This window comes from Carassius carassius, chromosome 18, assembly GCF_963082965.1.
Source record: "Carassius carassius chromosome 18, fCarCar2.1, whole genome shotgun sequence".
In the NCBI taxonomy this organism is placed as follows: Eukaryota; Metazoa; Chordata; class Actinopteri; order Cypriniformes; family Cyprinidae; genus Carassius; species Carassius carassius.
Window position 1 is genome coordinate 33,189,355 of NC_081772.1, and position 22,043 is coordinate 33,211,397.

The 22,043-nt window shown below is 42.5% G+C and overlaps 1 protein-coding gene across 1 annotated transcript in view; it reads left to right on the forward strand.

Moving 5' to 3' along the window:
- Positions 1 to 21,716, forward strand: part of LOC132091975 (5-hydroxytryptamine receptor 1E-like) — a 39,933-nt gene extending 18,217 nt beyond the window's left edge. The window contains exon 2 of the mRNA XM_059498032.1: positions 20,027 to 21,716. Coding sequence (XP_059354015.1) covers positions 20,118 to 21,248 — 1,131 coding nt within the window. The 5' untranslated portion in view covers positions 20,027 to 20,117 and the 3' untranslated portion in view covers positions 21,249 to 21,716. The remainder of the gene's footprint in view (positions 1 to 20,026) is intronic.
- Positions 21,717 to 22,043: the final 327 nt, after the last annotated feature.

The following is a 22,043-nucleotide window of genomic DNA, read 5'->3' on the forward strand; positions in this document are numbered from 1 at the left end:
GACTCGAGACCGGCGGTGGGCCGCAGGTGTCACTGATTTCCCAATCATTGCCGGCCTCACTCCTTGTTCCCACGTCCCTCGGCCCCGCCCCACTCGCCACATACCCCCATCGCCCCTCGCAGGCCGGGGGGTACCCTCGAGACTGCGCTCTACCACCCCTTCCCCCCCTCCCTCCGGGGGGGACCGCTCACGGGGACCTGCGGGAACCTGGGGGTAGGACAGACGAGGCGAGAGAAAAGGAGATGGAAGGAGGAGCGACAGAGACGAGAGAGGGAAGAAAAAAAAAAAAATTCCGGTTCCCAGACGCACTGCTGCTCGGCCCTCCACCGGCTGGGCGATCTCCTCCGCGGTGCCTGGCGGTGGCACTGGACGGCCCTCGGCGGACGGCACGACACCCCTCCGCCGCCCGGTGGACGGCGACGGCTCCTCCGGTTTTGGGCAGCCGGCAGGAGTCCCCCGTTCCCTGCTCCTCCGGATTCCTTCACGGAGGCAGCAGGCTCCGGCCCCCTGGCGAACGGCGCCGACTCCTCCGCTCCCTCACGGACGGCAGCCGCCCCTCCATATCGTGGGCGGTCGGCAGCGAGCTCGCCCGTCCCCGGCAACACGCTCCAGTCCACCGCCTCGAGCGTCCATGGCGGCATCCTCCTTGCCTGCTCCGTGGCACCGCGGATTCACCACAGCGGCGAGGGATCTTCAGCAGCGCGTCCCTCCTTCTCCCGGGCTTCGCCACCACTGTGGGCATTAAACTTCGTATTCATCCGGAAGAAGGAGGCGGGAACCGGCGGACAATCAAATAACATTTTAATTACAAAAATAACCCCAAAACAGATACTCAAAAAATCAAATAAAAACCAAAACACAACTAAAAACCCAGGCCTGGTCCTCTCTCGTCCTTCACTGTCGTCGCTCCAATTTTATATCCTTCCATCTCCTACGTGGGACTCGAGACCGGCAGTGGGTCGCAGGTGTCACTGATTTCCCAATCATTGCCGGCCTCCCTCCTTGTTCCCGCGTCCCTCGGCCCCGCCCCACTCGCCACATATATAATTGGCAAATCATTAATCATTAATGCACACAACCACATGACCTTCTGTGAAACCCACATCTAGAAAACACGTTAACAGGAATTGCCATTAAATGTCTGACGTTAGAGAGCAGTACATAAAGTGCATGAACATTCTGATACACGTAGACAGCCGTGTTGCGTTTACTGCTTCAGTTAAATGAGTGATACAGGTCCGATCTACTGTGATTGGTTTGGAGACCAATTAGCATATTCATAAATATTGCATATTTAGTATCCACATATACTAAATGAGGTAAGGGTGTAGAGTTACATTCAAGCCATTTTAAGACACAAATACATTTTCATGGGGAAAAAAACACTTAAGTGTGTCATTTTGATTAAAAGGATGGCTTTTAAAATTAGTTACTACATGGGGACATTTTATTGTTTGTTATATGTGATAGTATGACTGTATTTGTCATGGACTCGCTGTGCAGTTCTCTGAAGTCTTGGACAGGTTTTATCAGGTCATCTGTGCGGCTGAGGTTACACCTGTCACAGCAGAACATTAGGTCAAGGAGCCGACAACTTGACAAATGTTTCTAGCAGCACTTCTGGGCTTTTGGGAGGCAGTTTTTACAGATCGCTCTTCAGGCACCCCAGCGTCATGGACACAGACTTGATGCTCTTTCTAAGAACAAGGTGTGACTGTGTGTGTGTGTGTGTGTGACAGAGAGAGCAAAAGAGACAGAGAGGATGAACTCAAGGACAAGTTCAACTTTAAAGAGGAGCCTAGGACTTTGGCTTGGTTCTCTGTTTTGATAAAAAATTATTATGATAACTGCATGGATATGCATTTTCATTAGTTTGCAATGTGTGCGTAGTTAATGGTTGCTTTGACTATGTAAAGCTCTTTGAGAAGCTACTTTGAAAGGTGTTTAGACAGTACGAGAGTTAGAAGTCACAATAAAAGCTTTCTAAAAATGTCAAAATTAAAGTTTTAATTTTAAATCATGTTTTTGATAATCTTTTGTTGTGCTTTAAAGAAGTACACAGTGCACTGCTGTGCTGGTGACGAAACTGTCCTGCTGTAATTGATTGATATCGGATTCCACAAAGCATCTTTGACAGCATTTTTTTTGTTTTTTTTGTTTTTTTGCATGCACTTTACCATTTATTGACTGACAAGTCTCCTGTCCCAATATTGGGAGATGAATTCATAACATTCGCAAAAAAATAAAAACTGATTTAGTATTCATCAGAATTAATTAAAACTCAGATTATGACACAAACCTGAAATAATTAAATATGTTAAACAACAAAAATGTATCTAATCCCATTTTATCAACTAATGTCTTTGCTGCTGACCTTTGATGATCCAGTTCAAACAAACCAATAAGCAACAATTACTTAAGATAAACTACCAATTGTGCTTCATTGTTTTGTTTTGTTTTTATTGCTGAAGAGTGTTGAACCTTCTTCTCCTGTGTCCAACTCTACAGATGTGGATTTACTTTTCCTTCATCCTGAGGTTTATTCATTACAGTTTTTGGTGTGAAAGGGCTTTTATATTTGCTATAAATAGTCAGGTGCGACTTATTTATCAAAATTAATTTGACATGAACCAGGAGAAATTAACCAAGAGAAAACATTACCGTCTACAGCCGGGAGAGGGCGCTCTATGCTGCTCTATGCTCCTGTAGTCTACACTGAAGACATAGAGCGCCCTCTCACGGCTGTAGACGGTAATGTTTTCTCTTGGTTCTTGGTTCTAAATAAATGCGACTTATAGTCCAGTGCGACTTATATATGTTTTTTTCCTCATCATGACGTATTTTTGGATCTAATGCGACTTATACTTAGGTGCGACTTATAGTCCGAAAAATACGGTATATTTGTGGCAATTTGAGGAGATATAGTGCAGGGCCAGTGACTGCTGGAGGACCTTTACATTTTATTGGCATGTCTGGCCAATCAGAACCCACAGACAGCAAAACAGACTGTAATCATGCTATCTGATGGAATTTCAAATTGAAATGTATTCATGTTTGAGCATTTGGCACACTTCCTCTGACAGTGGTGCTCCCTCCTGTGAACGAGGCAGCTGTGTGCGTATAATAATTCAGTATAGAGTATAGAGTATAGAGCCTCTGCTGCTGACAGATCATCAGTCACTCTTGTGATATGAGGAGTCATGGCAGCTTTATGCCGCTGCTCGATCACCCCAGTACATTTCACCGTGGAGGGCCATTAATGTGTGCTTCAGATGAAATTATGATGAAACACAGATCAAATGAAAGCGGCTCAAGCACTGACAGCCATGTAGACTCATCTGCATTGGGCTGTTTGTGACAGTGCCATTAAACAGTCAGCGGGCTGGAGAAGAAGAAGCTGCATATTTTGTAATTTACTCACTGTGTGCAAAGGTAAAGAAGACATTCATCACTACAGTTCTGTGATCATTTGCTCCTGGTCCTGTATGCCGTTTGTTTCTTTTCAGTGAATTTCTGAAGAATGTTCACTTAAAAAAATATTATGGTCTAAATTTAAGATTCATGAATTGCATATACATTTTCGATCCACTACACAGTTTTAACATCTATATTAATGCATTTAGCAGACACTTTTGTCCAAAGCAACTTACAGTGCATTCAGACTATACATTTTACCAGTATGTGTGTTCCCTTGGAATCAAACCCATGACTTTTTGCATTGCTAACACAATACTCTTTTACTGAGCCACAGGAACATTTTTAACATTAACTAATAAACAGATGCATATTTGTCAGCCATGCATAAATGAAACAGATGAGATTTCGGTAATAGTACTATTAAACTGAATGTGTTTAAATACACAACAACTGAATATTGCATATTCCACAGCTAAAGCATGTTCAGACTTTTTAACTGAATAAATGTGTTTTCACAATAAACATATTTATGCAGATTCTATTTTTAATTTGAGTAAAAACATTTTGAAAAATGATATTTAATATAATCAAATGGATGCAAATAATAAATAATAATAAACCATTATGTAGACAGAAATGCATCACTAAAACGGCAATATTCAATTTCTATATATTTTTTTAAATGCTCACAGTGATTGTTGAAAGATAATCCTCTGTTTAAAACAAATATGGTGCTTATATCATGACAGAAAAATGTATAACAATGGTATATTTTTAAATGTATACCTATAATATAAAATAATACGTTTAATAAACATTTATTTTTAAATATATAGCTATATTTGTTTTACAATTTCCAAAATAAATTGAAATGTTACATTTGTGTTACAGCACATTATAATATGCTCTGATGATGTTTCTTGATGCCTTCCCACCCATCATGTAATCTTATCACACAGTGTACTATGCAGTAAATGGTCACTGAAGAAACATCCTGACACTGGGTTTTCTGAGGGTTTTTTCCTGCACCTCTCAGACCCACAGGATCGGTGTGGTACGGGAAGAGAGTCCTGCTCATCAATCTGAACACTTTTACATGACACTGGTCCTGAACCGGCCCTCCAAGAGACTAAATTCATCAAGACAAGTTCTTCAGTGACACAAGGTGATTTAGTGCCATGCCATTTGTGAAGTTGACCATGCTCTGCTGAGAAGCTTGGCATTATAAAGCGCTGTGGCCAGCATATCATCTGCCATGTGTAATCCAATATAGCCGCTGATGCATTATTCATGCTTCTCCAGTGGTCTGCGCACCTGGCCCTAATTCATGATGTCTGGAGATCCACCCGCTGTGTGCTGATCATATGCAGCGCATTGATCCTCCAGAAGAGTAATCTCCCTTAAATAGAGCTTTGAATAATCAATGCGCCCACAACAGATGTATCAATAGTGAGCTGGTTGAGCTGTATTTGTGCTCGTTTAGTCATGTTAATGAAAGGAGTCTCTGAAGGAAATAAGCAGTATCATGACATCCATGTATCTGCTGATGTCTATTATTAGAGCTCAGCTCTGTTGCTGCCTATATTCACATCATGTCAGAACGATCAGATTTATGAGATGTTGTACTGTCCGAGACGACTGCTGCGTCCCAAAGCTCAGACAGCTGACATGTTGCCTCGCTGCCCTGTAAGTTAATGACTTCTTAAGCAGCATTTGTGTTTGACTTCTCACTGCTGTGTGTGTGCTCTTGGATGGGTTAAATGCAGAGAACCAATTCATATATATATCTTAAATTAAATTAAATTTATGCATTTGTCAGACGCTTTTATCCAAGGTGACTTACAGTGCATTCAGTCAAAAGTTTTTGAACGGTAAGATTTTTTGTGTTTTTTAAAGAATTATTTTCTGTTCCGCCAGCCTGCATTTATTTGATCCAAAATACAGCAAAAGCCTGTCTACATCAGAAATCATTCTAATATTCTGATTTCCTGATCAAAAAACATTTATTATTATTATGCAGAAAACAGAGTAGAATTTATTCATGTTTCTTTTATGAATAGAAAATTCAGAAGAACAACAATTATTTTAATTATTGTTTTGTAACATTATAAATGTCTTTATCGTCACTTTGAATGGTATATGTAGCCTATAATGTAACAAAAGCTTTTCATTTCAGAAAAATGCTGATCTTTGGTTCTTTATTACTGTTCAAATTTTTTTGACTGGTAGTGTATGTATATAGTCTATGTATCACACTCATATCTTTTTTTGGATAAGAATAAAACATCAGGTCCGACAATATGTCTTTTTTAATTGAAATCAATCTTATTCACATTGGCCGATGGAAACCTCTATGAACACACTCTGGCCAAAAAATAGCGGGGGACAAAATTATTTTTTATTAAAAAATTTGATTACCAATCCACCCCTGGATGTGAGCGTATTTTTCAGAGTTCAGGTCCAGAAACGGTCACCTCAAGCATCATGATGAGTTTGATTGTAATCATGGTGCAGTTCATGACCATGAAACAGGGGCATGAAAATTCCATAGTTTATTATTCTACTTATATCTAACCATGGAAATGAGGACCATGGTTGTACGTGTTGTGATCACCTCTGTGGCAGGGAGGCGAGGTTTAGCGAAGTCTGCAAAGGGAGAGCGAGTGAAGAGACGAGCGGCGGTAAGTGGTTCAGGTGAGAAACAAGTAACAGCTGGATCTCGTTGCAGTGATTGGCGTGGGGAACCAACATTTAAGGAGCGCGACAGCTGGCGCAGGACGAGAGAGACGGGGACTCGTGAGAGCTGGAAGCTGGAGAGTGGCTCAGCAAAGACTGCAGTAGTGACACAGAGAGCGAGAGCGTGAAGTGTGCGCACCTGCTGTGTTTGTTTTGTTTTATTGAAGTTGTGTTAAATAAAATATCTCACGAGCCCCGTACGCCGACCCTGGTCTCCTTCCTCTACCTCAGTCAAACATTCATTACACTGGTGCCGAAACCTGGGAGGAAGGAGAGCATTTGCCATGCAGACTCCGTCAGCTACATCATCCTCGCCGTTTGCGGACATCATTTCATCGCTCGCGGGCCTGCACCAAAAACACCACCAGGCCCTGCTGGACCTGCGGACCGACCAGGACCACCGGTTCCAGACTATGATGCGGGTCCAGCAGGAGGACCGCGAGCTGTTCCGGAGCTTGCTGAACCGGGAGGGACGGATGGGTATGGCCTCCCCCAGCGCCCCGCCCGCCCACATGCCGCTCACCAAGATGGGACCCGCCGATGATCCGGAGGCTTTCCTTGACCTGTTGGAGCGGACGGCGGAGGCATGTGGGTGGCCGATAGACAGCTGGCCCGTCCGGGTGATCCCTCTGCTGTCAAGGGAGGCCCAGAAGGCGGCCCAACAACTACCCGTCCCGAACCTCCTGGTCTACGCCGACCTCAGACGAGCCATCCTCCAGAGGGTCGGCCTCAGCCCGGAACAACATCGCCAGCGCTTCCGGTCGCTGGAGCTGGCCGAGGCGGGCCGACCCTTTCTGTTGGCGCAGCAGCTCCGGGACTTGTGCCGCAAATGGCTGCTGGCCGGGGACGCAGATGGCTGTGGCCGACTTCCTCTCCAGGAATGGGGGGGGGGAGTCAGGCGGTGGGGGTATGTGGCGGGGGAGGCGAGGTTTAGCGAATTCTGCAACGGGAGGGCGAGTGAAGAGACGAGCGGCGGTAAGTGGTTCAGGTGAGAAACAAGTAACAGCTGGATCTCGTTGCAGTGATTGGCGTGGGGAACCAACATTTAAGGAGCGCGACAGCTGGCGAAGGACGGGAGAGACGGGGACTCGTGAGAGCTGGAAGCTGGAGAGTGGCTCAGCAAAGACTGCAGTAGTGACACAGAGAGCGAGAGCGTGAAGTGCGCGCACCTGCCACGTTTGTTTTGTTTTATTGAAGTTGTGTTAAATAAAATATCTTACGAGCCCCGTACGCCGACCCTGGTCTCCTTCCTCTACCTCAGTCGAACATTCATTATAACCTCTAACTAATTAGTTAAACTCTGGATTATATGCAAGAACTAGTACATTTCATTGGGGCAAAGCATAATTTAACAGAATAGCTTTAGTAGCTTCTTTCTCTTTAAATGTTTAGTTCGAATTAATTTTGATTCAAGTAAAATGTTAAGAGCATGAGTAAAAAAATAAATATCAGTATCTTATTGTTACATACATGGACTTTCAGTTCCCTTATTTGGTCATCTTCCTTTTCTTGTTTGGTTAATTGATTAATCCCCACCTGTCTCCATTCACCTGATTTCTCCCTCGTGTTTAAATAGCCTGTTCCTCCTGGTCCGTGATTGATGTTGTACCCTGAGTTAAGTTAAGTTAATGTATGATGTTGGATGTGCCCTCGATCATTAAAAGTACATTTTGTATATCGTCTTCCTCGTGCGCCTTCATTCACACACCAACAGACCTGTAACAGAATCACGGACCCAACAGTTTATTTAGCGGCATTTTTCTTTCTTACGGTTTTGTTTTCCTCCCTCTCCCAGAATGGCAATCCCAGCAGTCCGACTCCTATGCCTGGAGCAACTGGACTGTTCACTGGAGGATCATACCAGGGACTTTCTAGATCTGGCGTGCCTTACCCACTTCCCCGACCGCTCACTCTCTAACTTCTATTACACCGGCCTGAGCGAGCGAACGGTCCCAGAGAGGATTTTGCCGCCTTCGTGGAGTGGATGCTGGAGAAAAATGGATCTTCATTTACCATCTGTACCGCCGAAAAGGATATCTCCAGCCCCTCTCCTGAACCAGAGACCAGCCAGCCGCCATCCCGCCGCACGGAGCTAAAGCCCACCGCAGCCTCAGAGCCTGAGCCTGTCATTGTCGGAGAACAAGGACCCGAGAGCGCGACTGACCAGGTGTGTGAGCTGGCAACACCGAGCGTCGTGGGAATATAAGTGAAGATCGAGGTCATGGAGGAAAGCCCTGCCCACACTTCTGCGACTGAGGGTGAGCTGCATTCGGTTTCTGGGAATTATATGGAGGACCTTATAGACTGGTTTGTGGAGGTAAACCCTGAATTTCCTGTTTCTCCGCTGGTTCCACCCAGCCCTGAATTTCCTGTGTCTCCGCTGGTTCCGTCCAGCCCTGATCCTCCTGTATTCCCTCCCAGCCTCCCACTCCCACCTCCTCCTAGATCAGTCAGTTCCTCTGCTCCATTTCCGCTGGTTCCGTCCAGCTCTGAATTTTCTGTTTCTCCGCTGGTTCCGTCCAGCCCTGAATCTCCTGTGTCCCCGCTGGTTCCGCCCAGCCCAGAATATCCTGTTTCTCTGCTGGTTCTGTCCAGCCCTGAATCTCCTGTACTCCCTCCCAGCCTCCCTCTCCCGCCTCCTCCTAGACCTGTCAGTTCCTCTGCTCCACTTCCGCTGGTTCAGTCCATCTCCGTATCTCCTGTTTCTCTGCTGGCTCTGTCCAGCCCTGATCCTCCTGTTTCCTCCCATCCTCCCGCTCCCATCTCCTCCTAGACCAGCCAGTTCCTCGACCTCATCTCTGCTGGTGCCAGTCAGTCCCACAGCTCTAAGTCAGCGCCATCTGGGCGCGATGGTTCGCCCGTGGGACTTCCAGTCTCCAGCTCCGCCTTTGGCGTGTGGATTCCCTGTCTCTGCCTCCAGCTTCCAAGCCCTGGACTCCTCCTCGGTCCTTCGACCCAGCGGCTCTGCCTTGGCTCTTAGCTCCCTCATCTCCGCCGTGGCCCAGCATCCCACCAGCTCTACCGGGCTACCTCATCACTCCGGCTCCACCTTGGTCAGTCATCGACCATCTGCCGCCTCGGGACTCCATTCCTTTGGCTTCGCCTCATCACTCCATCCCTCATGCTCTGTCAGGCTCCTCCTTCCCTCTGGTTCCGCCTCCATCCTCAGTCACTCCGGCTCTGCAGTGGTCTTCCAGGGCCCCGCCTCCGCCTTGGTCGCCTGAGCCTTCTGCCCCACCTTGGCCCTCCGGATCCTCGGCTTCACCCTGGCTCTGCAGCTGCTCTGCTCCATCATGGGCTCCTCACCCACTGGCACAGTCTTTGTCTGTCGGCCCCCTGGTTTCGTCGGCTCCTCCTCCACCATGGCTCCTCCCGCTGTCAACTCCCCCGTGGGTCATCATCCTGGCTGGTCTCTGGAGCACCATCTGGCTTTTCCTGCTCCGGGCTCCTCCTTGGCTCCTCCCTCCTACTCCATCCTGGGTCCTCTCCTTTGCCTGCCCCTTGCCTGCCCTATGCCCACCTCCAGAACCCCCACCCTCCCTCCGCTGGTATTCTTCTTGCGGTGCGAGGACGCACCATTCCGGGAGGGGGCGAACTGTTACATACATGGACTTTCAGTTCCCTTATTTGGTCATCTTCCTTTTCTTGTTTGGTTAATTGATTAATCCCCACCTGTCTCCATTAACCTGATTTCTCACTCATGTTTAAATACCCTGTCTTTAGAGTTCCTCCTGGTACGTGATGTTGTATCCTGAGTTAAGTTAATGTATGATGTTGGATGTGCCCTTATTCTCCCTCGATCATTAAAAGTACCTTTTGTATATCGTCTTCCTCGTGCGTCTTCATTCACACACCAGCAGACCTGTAACACTTATATAAATTAGGTGTTAATTATTTACAAATGCTGAAGTTCTTAAAGGTATAGATCACCCGAAAATGAAAACTGTCATTTATGCACCATCACATCATTCTGTTGAACATAAAAGAAGATCATTTGAGGAATTCAATTTTTTTTGTTCATACAATAGAAATCAAAGGTAACCAAAATGGTCTGGTAACGTGCTACAAAATATCTTTTGTGTTCCACAGAAGAAAGAAAGTCGTACATGTTTGGAAGGACATGAGGATAAGGAAATTATGACAGAATTTATTAGGAGAACATTTTCTGCATTCTACTGTCAAGTGCATATGAAAAAGTTTGTTGGAGTTGCAGTGAATTCAGTAATATATACAATTATTTGTCTCTGTCCAGCTTTATTTATTCATTTACTTATTCCAATTTTAGGCCCTGTAACACAGCAAAATATTCACGGGGAACTCATGGGCTGGATTTGTCCAGGGATGAATTTTAACCCCAGTCCAGCCCTGAATGGTAACAATAGTCTTTAAAAAGCAGCGAGCCTGTTCTTCAAGTGTTTATTTTACTGTTTGCTTCGCGATGAGAGGAATAAGACATAATTCACCCCAAAAAGATGTCATGTGGTTGAGGATTTGAGAAATGGATTTCCTCAGAAAAAAAGAATGCAGCACTTTATTCAGCAGAGATCATAAACATGAGTAAGTCTCTTTTTATTTATTTATATACTTGTACTAGTTTTCACATAACGTGTAAACATTTTACTAGTTAGACTTTTTCCAAATACTTTTTCCAAACTATAATTCCTGACTAAATGTATAGTAATCAAGTGAAACATTATGAAGTTTCAATAACAATATACAATACTATACCATTCAAAAGCTTGATGTAAATAATATAAATGTAACAAATAGATAACTGTCACAAATGTAAAAACATGCTTTTCTTTCAATTTATTCCCCCTAAAAAACCAGAAAAATATTCTCAGCTCTTTTCAACATTTATAATAATGATAATAATAATAACAATAAATGTTTTTTTTTTGTAGAAAATAAGATTGTTAAAAGGATTCTGAAGGATTGTGTGACTGGAGTAAGGATGCCAAACAATTTGTTTGAAAGTCAGCTTTGATTGTTTCTAATAAACTGTTTAACTGCACCCCCTAACTGCACCCCCAAGTGGATATTAAATTATGTTGTGGGATAATTAAATATATTCTTAATAAACTACAAACATAAAATTATATAGATTTATTTTGTTCTCACATTCTCTCTTGTAACTCCTTCCTCTCAGTGGCACAGATGACTGAATGGCTCATTATGCAGCTCATTATGCAGCTCATTATGCAGGCCTTTGTCTTCTCAGGTGTAAATCACAATGATATTCATGGTAGTTGACGCCTACTCGCATATGACTTTTACCAACAAAAAGTGTCATAGAAAATTTAAATCAATATATTGTTCTCTGTGAGTGAGTAAACAAGATGATTTTCACATCATTTAGAAAGAAAAATTCTAGGCTACAAGCTCCAGTTCTCAAAAATCCCGGGAACCATTGTTCTTTATGTGTTTTTTTGCCTTATTCAAGTGTTTTAACATTTTTAGTTTTTCACTAACCACGCATAATATTTTTTTTCTCAAAAACACAATCATGTACATACATGCATTTCTTATATTATTATAGCCCAGTTTGTGCTGATTACAGTGAGATTAGACTTTACCCATTTAGATATTTATAAGAAACTGAAAAAAGCACAAATGTCAGGGCATGACAAAACTTCTCCAGGCCCCAAAAATACCCTTAGACTCCAGAGGGTTAAGATCCTCCGTTAGTGTTTTTTTTTTTTTTGAAGAACCAAAGCCATACATTTATGACAAAATGTATAGGCAAACTAAATTAATCAAACTCATTCCGTTCAATCCTGTTGGAAAAGCCCCTCACTTCCTTTTCCTTTGATGTAAATCAGTATTGCTCATGAATGTATAAACGTGGCTGTATTTCTGTCTCTGTCCCCACCACGTGGATGAGTAAAGAACCTCCAGTTATGGATATTCTTCTTCATCTTGCCGGGAGCTGCAGGGATCCTGACAGTCTGAGAGATGTGAGACGATTCATCAGTGTGATGTTAAGAGGTCACTTCCTAGTGTTTCTGACCAGCACATTAGAGTTTCCAAAGCTCATTCCCGCTGTCATCACACCACTGTGAAACCAGACACAACAAACACAGCAGCGTTTGATAGACGAGTCCTTGATAAATGAAGACATCAGAGATGATGAAAAGGAAAGGTCTAATGCATATAAGAGGCTAGTTTCAAAAACACGAGCCAAGGTCTTAGAAATGGACTCTGTTCATGCTGGTTTCATATGTTTCTGAATTACTTTTGTGTAACATTTTCAATTTCACTGCTGATTCAATGACTCCATCAAGTGGTGTATAGCCATCAAGTAAAGAGTAATAAGATATTTTCCTTGCACCCTTTTTCCTGATCTCAGTCATTATTTCAAATAGCTTTTTCAAGGTTTTGTTTTTATCATGATTAAATATCATGATTAAATATCATGATTAAATATCATGATTAAATATCATGATTCAAAAATTATTATTTTTTTCACTTCAATCACCACACAGACAAAACTGAAACCATATCACAGCTGTATTCAAGTCATTGTCTGTCAAATCAAATTTTTAAAGATTCAGATTGAGATGCCAAATATCAGAGAGCTTGTAGTGTCTGAATGTGTCATTGCTGCACTGTAAAGGTAATTCTTCCTCATGCAGAGGAGGCACAGTCTCCTCGACATATTGAGATGAAAAATAAGAACAATTTAATTTCAATAGAATTCTCAGTTGTTCATGTCATGACTTCAGGATGTGTATGTCTTATATTGTCAAGTCTAAGTCAAAAACCAAGTCAGTAAAGGATGGGTTCTGAAATAGTGCTGAAAATGTGCTCACTCTCAGGCCATGTCAGATTTGGAGAAATGTAGCATTTTACCTCTTGCTGGATGAGAGTCCAAATATCTGATAAAAACATCACAAAAATTCACAGGTAATCCACAGCACTCAAGTCCATCAGTTAACATCTGGAGAAGACAAAAGCTGTGTGTTTGTAAGAAACAGATCTATTAAGATGCTTATCTTAAAACCGTTGCTTCCATAATCCATGATATCACTTCCTTCAGTGAAAGAAATCCAAGAAATAATGGTTACTACACCTAACCTCAGTTCCCAGAGATAACGATTACAAGGGCCCTAAAGAATCATGGACTAACCAGTGATGCCCAGACCACTAGGCCAGAGTCCTCAGACAAGATAGTCCAGAGACCAATACCATACCATTACCAGGGCATTCAAGCGAACAAGATCAGGGAAAGAAAAGCCCCAACTTTGAAAGATGCTGTATAATCGTTTATCTTGATCTCACAAAAGCATTGGTTATTAATCTGCGCATTATAACCAAACACACACTATTCTGTTATAGAATAAAAGACCAATCAGAGGTGTTCAGATCAGTCATCGCTGAAATGCTGACTGAATACCTCTTTCTGATGAATTCTCTCTTCAGAAATAACAAAGTGCACATTTTTGTACAAATCTGTAAGATATTAATTTCATAGTGTAAACAGCTTAAGTGATTGAGAGTTTTTGAGAGTGCTTGAACTTTGACCATCATAGATCAACATAATCTATAAAGGTGAGAATCAAGATATTTTTATGATATAGTTAATGTGTTTGGGGATGTTTTGAATAAAATAAATAAATAAATAAAACATGATTGCTGTTATGGCTGTGTGTCACATACTTGTGCCTCCTAAAACATTATGAGTGCATGACGCCCCTGTTTGGAACCATAAGCCATGCTTGCTTGCTTTCATTTCAAAAGCTGATTTCTTCTACTAATTACACCCATGTGACAGTGTGAACAAAGCCTCCAACGGCCAGAGCTGAATGGAGAACTGGAAGGCAAGCACAATACTTTTTTGAGGGAGGCCTGGCCTCGGAGCGCTTGGGCAGGAAATGGCACATGGCTTGTGACAACTTCTGTCTTACAGTGAAGCATTCCACAAAACTGTCTACAGCAGGGCCAAACACCCCAGTGGAGGAGACTGGGAAGTCGGGGAAGGCGGTTGTGTTTGCATCCTTAATGTCCATGAGTTTTAACCAGTGGTGGTGCTTGGACAGTCATCTTTGTAATGTCCAGGGCTAGGTCAGTGGCTTGCATGGATAACCAGCTTTGGCTCTCCATTCCACAACCAATGGCAGACAGAGGTGTGCAGCAATACCCTCTTCAAGAGGAGGGAACACCTTGTAGCCCTTTTGCTCGGCACCATCAATGGAGCTGAGGGTGATGTGCAGAGAAGCAGAAATGTGAACGCAGACAGAGTACAGGCCATGCCATGACTTGGTGAGCTAATCATATACTTTTGTAAAGAACAGTGCAGGTCTCGGATGGGGGGCTCGCTGATGGTGCCCTGGTAGGAACCATTAATTCAGGTGGATGCGGGTGGGCTCTTCTGGGTTCGACCACTCAAAGCAGAGCTTTTAAATGGCCTTTGTGAAAATGCAGGTGAGCTTGCTATTCTTACTGGGCCGTACACAACTACATTCTCTGTGAAGAAAGGGATCCAGGGTCCTCCAAGGGCCATGCCACTCGTTCCAGATGAGGGGCACTGTTCTTCACCAGAGAAAAGCACTGGGGAATCATCTTGCTGCGTGGCACGCAGGCCTTGCACCGACATGAGCTCGCTCAAGCCTGTCTGCTCAGCCCTTTGACTCCACTGTTTCTTCTTCCAAGGCTCTTCAATGTAGAAAGTGATCTGCGAACGTAGCAAGACGAGACCCATGCTCTCGCAATGAGAGCAATCCATCCCCATGAGTGCTGCCTCAGCGAGAGCACAGCCCAAGCAAGCGACATACTCACTGTGCTAGTCTGAGGCGTGCAGGGTTGCCCTGCATGTGCCACACTTGTGGTATGACATCTTGCAACAAATCTCGCTAAAATTTGCCCAATTAGAAGAAGAAATTTGACCTTGTTTGTCAAATGGAGAGAGTGTATTTCCTCTGCTGGGGCTCTTCTACAGTGAGAAGCAGGCTTCTTCGTTCTTCATCTTCGGAGTCCAGCGAGGAGATAATCTTTGGCATTCAGTGGTGGCTTATATAGGCAGTTGGCACCACCTGTTTTGGCAAGATGAAATGCTGTTGGTTTCTGCAGCTGCAAAAAATTATCAAATCAGGCTTCAGTATTTAGAGGAAAGCTGGGTTTACCCAAGTGTTTCATGCTATTGGAGAGACCATTTCAAAAGGCAACTTACTGAGTGCACATTCAAATCATTAAACCTGTAATAAAGCTTATTCTTTTACAAGAACTTGCAGCTGCAACATTTCCTTTATCTGTTATCATCTCACCTCATGAGTTACATCCCTGGCATTCACTTAGAGATGTGTGGACAGGCGAGTGCTCAGGCCCATGTGTGACGACAGCCACTTTAGAAATATCCCAACAACTGCACATAATGAGTCGGCCAACGCAAACAGGGTTCATGCAAAAGGTCGATGAAAGATACTCGTGAAGAGCACCAGAGGTGATTGTGTTATTGTGAGGCCTGAACCTCTTCTGAATGATTTCAGAGCCTCCTCTGACCTCTAGGGACCGGCCAAGCTATCTATCAAAGCTGTGCAATTACAGGCTACTGTTGTGTGATTGCTCATTCATGTATTTATGTCTTTATCATTAGTGTAATTGCACCATGTCCAAGACACAAAACCTTTGGAAAGACATTCAGTCTTCTGAAAACACTTTTGTGTGTGTGTGAAAGAGAGTGAGCATGTCGAGAGAGAAGTAACTTGTGAAAAATGATAGTTGTATTTGTGAATAATGATTATCCAGATTATCCAGGGTTATAATGCAAAAATGCATAAATCCTAATTGATGAAGAAGGTTGGCTAACTGCGCTTGATCCATCACATAAAAAAAAAAAAAAATTCTAATTGTTCAGTTTACTTAGAGTTAAAGCGGTTAAAATTAGTTGAAATTTTTGACTATTTAGATAAATTTTCATGTACACTCAGTTTTGCTTAAGCCATATAAATCTATAAAATGGAGGTGATCTTAAAGGAATAGTTCAGTTTTAAATGAAAAATTCACTGAAAATGTCCTCACCCAATCGCCATCGAAGATCCCAGGTTTCCCTGGAGTCTCAGTGGGATTTTCCTGACTAAACAAAGGATTTAAAAAAAAAAGATTTGGAAAAATGTAACAACAATGGATGCTCTGCAGTAAATGGGTGCCGTCAGAACGAGAGTCCAAACAGCTGAAGTAATCTACATGATTCCAGTCCATCAATTAACATGTTTTAAGACCATAAACTGTTGGTAACAAGCAAATCCATCAAGACACTTTTAGACTGTTGCTTTTGGCTAAAATACGAGTTCATAATTCCTAATAACGCTTCTTCCAGTGAAAGTGGTCTGGTCTGAATCAGGAAAGAAATCTGCACAGATCAAGCACCATTTACAAGCCAAAACAGCTCTAGAATAGTTCTGAACAAATAAGTAGGTTGAAGCAAATTGCAAATTGCCGTATCACGATTGTAAATGCTGAAATTAAATGTTGTTTTACATGATCTTGAGTTAAAGGAAAGGCCTGCTACTGTTAAATGTTAATTTATGTTTGACATTTAAAATAGTTTCTGCTATGCTGAAGATTTTGTGGTCATCATTGCTCTGAAGAGTAGAAACTACATTATATGTAGTATGTCGCTTCATTCAGTGAGTAATAGCTGTGCTAATACCCGTTATCACTAATGGCTTACTTCTTCATTAAATTCACATGTTAGGAAGGTTATATTTAGCATGTCCTGTGCTCATAACTGAAGGAGATAAGATTAATTGGCTCCACATTTTGGTTTAAATATGAATTAAATTATACAGATCTAATCATGTTTCTGTGTATCTGTGCTCTACAGCCTGTGAAGCAATTTCTTTTCCTCTAAACAACTGCATTAATACAAATGCATTCTCCACTACTGACTTTGCCCTTGAGACACAAAACGTGCATTAAATTCACTTCATTCCATTCCTGTTTGTACCTGCGGGGCTGCTGGTCAGAGCCACTGTGAATGGAGAAAAGCTAATCCAAGCAGAGGCATAGATGAATTTGTCTTCAATACAGAACACTAGAGGACATGGACCAGAAACACCTGGAAAATGCCATAATCAATATCTCTCTCACAAAATCACTTCATCACTGGTCACAATCACCAAATACATCACTTAGATCAGAGCTGGAACGCTTAATTCTTCTGCCTGGACAATTACATTTACAATTACATTACAATATGTAAATATTAATGACTATGTAAAATTAAAGAAAGTTTGTTTTTATGGTTAATTAAAAAAATGTAGTAACATCCTTGCATTACTGTACTTGTAAAGTGCTATATTAACATCTATAGTGAAGTAATATTTACTTTATTCTTAATATTAATAACTGTATTAATATTAGTCAATATGATTACTATGAACATACTGCTATTGAGCTTTCTGTAAATAAATTCAGATATGACATTATATCAGTGATTTTATATGACAACAGCTGCTTTGTAAAACCCAGATGCAGCACAGATGAATTAATAAAACTGAATGTTTATTCAAATCTTAATGATTGACCAGCATATGTAGAGATAAATGCCTTGAATCAAACATGGTTGGGGTTAGGTTAGGCCCTTCACAATTAAAACATCTTACAGACAGAATTTGTTGCTAAAACAATAGATGCAGTGGTTTGTTTGAGGTTAGTGGAACATGCTGATAAACTACACCTCTGGTTGATATTTTATTATCTAATGTAACAAGGTTCAGACAAGTGTGATTTAAAGCACAAGATAACTGTGGACTCGGGTGAGCACAGTATTCTTGTTTTATTAGACCTTAAGTGCAGCATTTAACACCATAATCTCCTTGTTTTTCCTTAGCTCTTATCTGTCAAACACAAGTTTCTTAGTCAGTCTTGGAGACTTTTCTTCTGCTGCAGCTCCCCTCATTTTTTGGTGTCCCACAGGGATCTATCCTGGTACCTGTATTACTTTCTCTATATATGCTTCCACCATTTTTGGAAACATGGTGTTTCATTTATTGTTCTGCAGATGACACTCAAATTTATCTGCCATCAAAATGCCTTAAAGTTTTAGTTTAGCTTTAGTTTTTTTTTTTAGTTTTTTTTTTTTTTTTTTTTTTTATGTCACTGGGAAGTCGTGGCCTAATGGTTAGAGAGTCGGACTCCCAATCGAAAGGTTGTGAGTTTGAGTCCCGGGCCGGCAGGAATTGTGGGTGGGGGGAGTGCATGTACAGTTCTCTCTCCACCTTCAATACCACGACTTAGGTGCCCTTGAGCAAGGCATCGAACCCCCAACTGCTCCCCGGGCGCCGCAGCATAAATGGCTGCCCACTGCTCCGGGTGTGTGCTCACAGTGTGTGTGTGTGTTCACTGCTCTGTGTGTCTGTGCACTTCGGATGGGTTAAATGCAGAGCACAAATACTGAGTATGGGTCACCATACTTGGCTGAATGTCACGTCACTCACACTTTTTTTTTTTTTTTAACACTTAACTTTCCTAATTTACATGAATCCAAAACAGAGATTGTTGTGTTTAATCCCCCAGATGGGTATGATATCCAAAATCTTAATCTGGAACAGTTATCTGTCTTTTATAAACCAGCTTTTACTAGCCAATGCTCCCTAAAAAATACAAAAATTCAAAAGTGCATTAAATTGTATTTTTGGAAAGTGAACGTCAAGCCCTTTTTCTGTTTTCTCTAGTCACGCTGCACCGATTTCAAAACTTTTCATGTTTCTACTACATAGAAAGGCAAGCCCAATTTGCCACCTGTGAATTACTCCTTTATATTGTGTTCCTGTAGCTCAAGTGCTACACTGTAAAAAAAAAAAAAAAAAAGTTCCATCAACTTAAAAAAATAAGGCAAATTATCTCAAGCGCTTTTTTGAGTAAACTTAACAAACGGGGACTAAAGTCCACCCAACTTAAAATAATAACTTAATATCACATTTTGTCACAACATAAAAAGTCATGTTATCCTAAAAAATATCAGAACAAAATATTTTTTGTTTACTGAACACAAGGCCTATGATCTATAAGCATACACAATTTGAAAGTAAAAAAAAGTGAAAAGTGACTTGACAATCAGCCAAGTATGGTGATCCCCAGAATTCATGCTCTACATTTAACCCATCCAAAGTGCACACAGACAGAACAGCGAACACACACCCGGAGCAGTGTTCATCATTTATGCTGCAGCACCCGGGGAGCAGTTGGGGGTTCAGTGCCTTGCTCAAGGTCACCTAAGTCATGGTATTGCCAGCCCAAGTTTCAAACCCACAAACCTAGGGTTAGGAGTCAAACTCTCTTACCACTAGGCCCCGAATTTATATTATTTAAATAGTCTTAATAAATAAAAGACCATAACCCGGGTCAAATAACTTTTTTTATTATTGAAAGTTTGTGTCCAAAGCACAAGGACATACCAAGTCTTGTATATTAACTTCTTTACTCAATGCATTTTACACTGAACTCAACACATGGTACATAATGCATGTTAAATAAATCCAGTTTTAATCCAGTGAACATGACTATTTATGTTGTGACAACTTGTGATATTAAGTTATTATTTTAAGTTGGATGGACTTTACTCCCCGTTTGTTAAGTTTACTCAAAAAAGCGCTTGCGATAAGTTGCCTTGTTTTTTTAAGTTGACAGAACTTTTTTTTTTTTTACAGTGTAGAGCATTTGCAAGCATGAGGTTGGGGGTTCGAATCCCAGGAAACACATGTTAGGAAAAAATTGTTAGCTTGAATGCAATGTAAGTCCCTTTGGATAAAAGCGTCTGCTAAATGCGTATTAGATGCCACTGTGTATACATGTTCTGGAAGTTTTAAGTCACTATTAATCATTTTAAGTAACTAATCTGACATAAATGCCTTGTTAATTGTGTGTTTGACAGGCCATCATTGATCCAGTGCATTGGTCTTTGGGACTTTAGTCCTGGACAGAGAGATCCTCCTGACTGAGGAAGAGACTGCCACAGGATAGAGATGGAGCGTTACATGGGCGAAAGCACTGGCACTCCAGCCAATGCCACCAACACCACCACCACCCCAGGAGCAGCCTTCCATATTGAGCTGATGATGGAACGGTTGGCTGTGGTGATTCTGCTGGCACTGGTGACTCTGCTGACAGCTGTGGTGAACGGGGCTGTCATCGCGGCCATCTGCACCACCAGGAAGCTCCACCTCCCTGCAAACTACCTCATCTGCTCCCTGGCCGTCACTGACTTCCTGGTGGCCATGCTGGTCATGCCCATCAGCATTCTCTACATCACCACCAAAACGTGGTCACTGGGGCAGTTTGTGTGTGAGGCATGGCTCAGTGTCGACATGACCTGCTGCACATGCTCCATCCTGCACCTTTGTGTGATCGCGCTGGACCGCTACTGGGCCATCACTAAAGCCATCGAGTATGTCCGCAAGAGGACGGCCCGGCGTGCCTGTGTCATGGTGGCCACTGTCTGGGTGATTTCCATCTTCATCTCCATACCACCTCTGTTTTGGAGGCAGCGCAAGGACAGGACAGGCCTACAGCAGTGCATTATCGAGCACGACCACGTGGGCTACACCATCTACTCCACGTTTGGTGCTTTCTACATTCCCATGACTCTCATACTAATCCTTTATTCCCGGATTTACAGTGCTGCCAAGACGCTCTACCAGAAACGCGGCTCTTCACGCCACCTCAGCAGCCGCAGCACAGACAGCACCAACTCGCAGAACCACTGCCGGGTCACACACGCCTTCTGCATCTCAGACGTGTCCAACTCTGACAACACTGTGGAGTTTGACTGCAACCACTCCACCGTCCGTGTGCCGCCACTTGATATGGATACGCCAGAATCGGATGAGAGGAACCAGATCTGTACAGCTCGGGAGAGGAAGGCAGCTCGGATTTTGGGGCTCATCCTGGGAGCCTTTATCCTTTGCTGGTTCCCGTTCTTCCTGAAAGAGCTGCTGGTGGGCCTGAATGTGCTGAAGCCCTCACGTCATGTGTCAGATGCCCTCACCTGGCTGGGCTACATCAACTCGCTCATTAACCCGCTATTGTATACCAGCTTCAACGAGGACTTTAAGCAGGCTTTTAAGAGACTGATCAGGCGTAAAGAGCACACATAGATGCTTCTGGGAACCTGCTTCATTGGGATCAGGACATTCTGGAACTCCATTTGAGTTGGGTTTGTACATCTCAAATTCTAGCAGCAGTATGGAAAACAAAAGACACAGTGTACTCTTGGAAGAGCTGATCACATTTTTATTTTTTTTATAAAATCAAATGAAAATCCACTGTCTGTTTTTCTAAAGCACATAATCATTTGATTATTTAGCAATGACATAAAATGGCTTGACAAGCGAACCAGTGTACTTCCTGTTCAAACAAGAGATTTAGGTGGGACACATCCAGAGGGCTTGTCTTGAGCTTATGTAACCAATAGGCTTCAGGTCATTTTCACAGAGTGGTGGAGATATTCCCACGCTAGGGAATGTCTGATTGGTTGAAATCAGTTGTTACAACCCTGATAAAGTATAACGATACAGGAATTTACTTTTAGAATGGACAATAAAAGAGAAATATATGTATACAAGTATGCAAAGGATGATAGACATGTGAATTTATTGAGCATTGATGAATTTATTTGAGATAACACAAAAGTATGTATTTACAATATTTACAGCATGACATAAGACAAAGTACACAAAACAGGAAGTGGAAGAAGGGATGCAGTGGCGCTAAAGAAAAAAATAAAGAAAAAAACAAACAAAACAAGTCTAACTTTCAGATAAACCCTCACAACCTAACTAACAAATAATAAAAAGAAAAGTTTTCAGTGTCTGTGATGCCCTAACTAGACACTTCCTAACTAAAAGTATAAGGAATGGCACTCATCCCTAACCGAATGTACTAGACAGAAG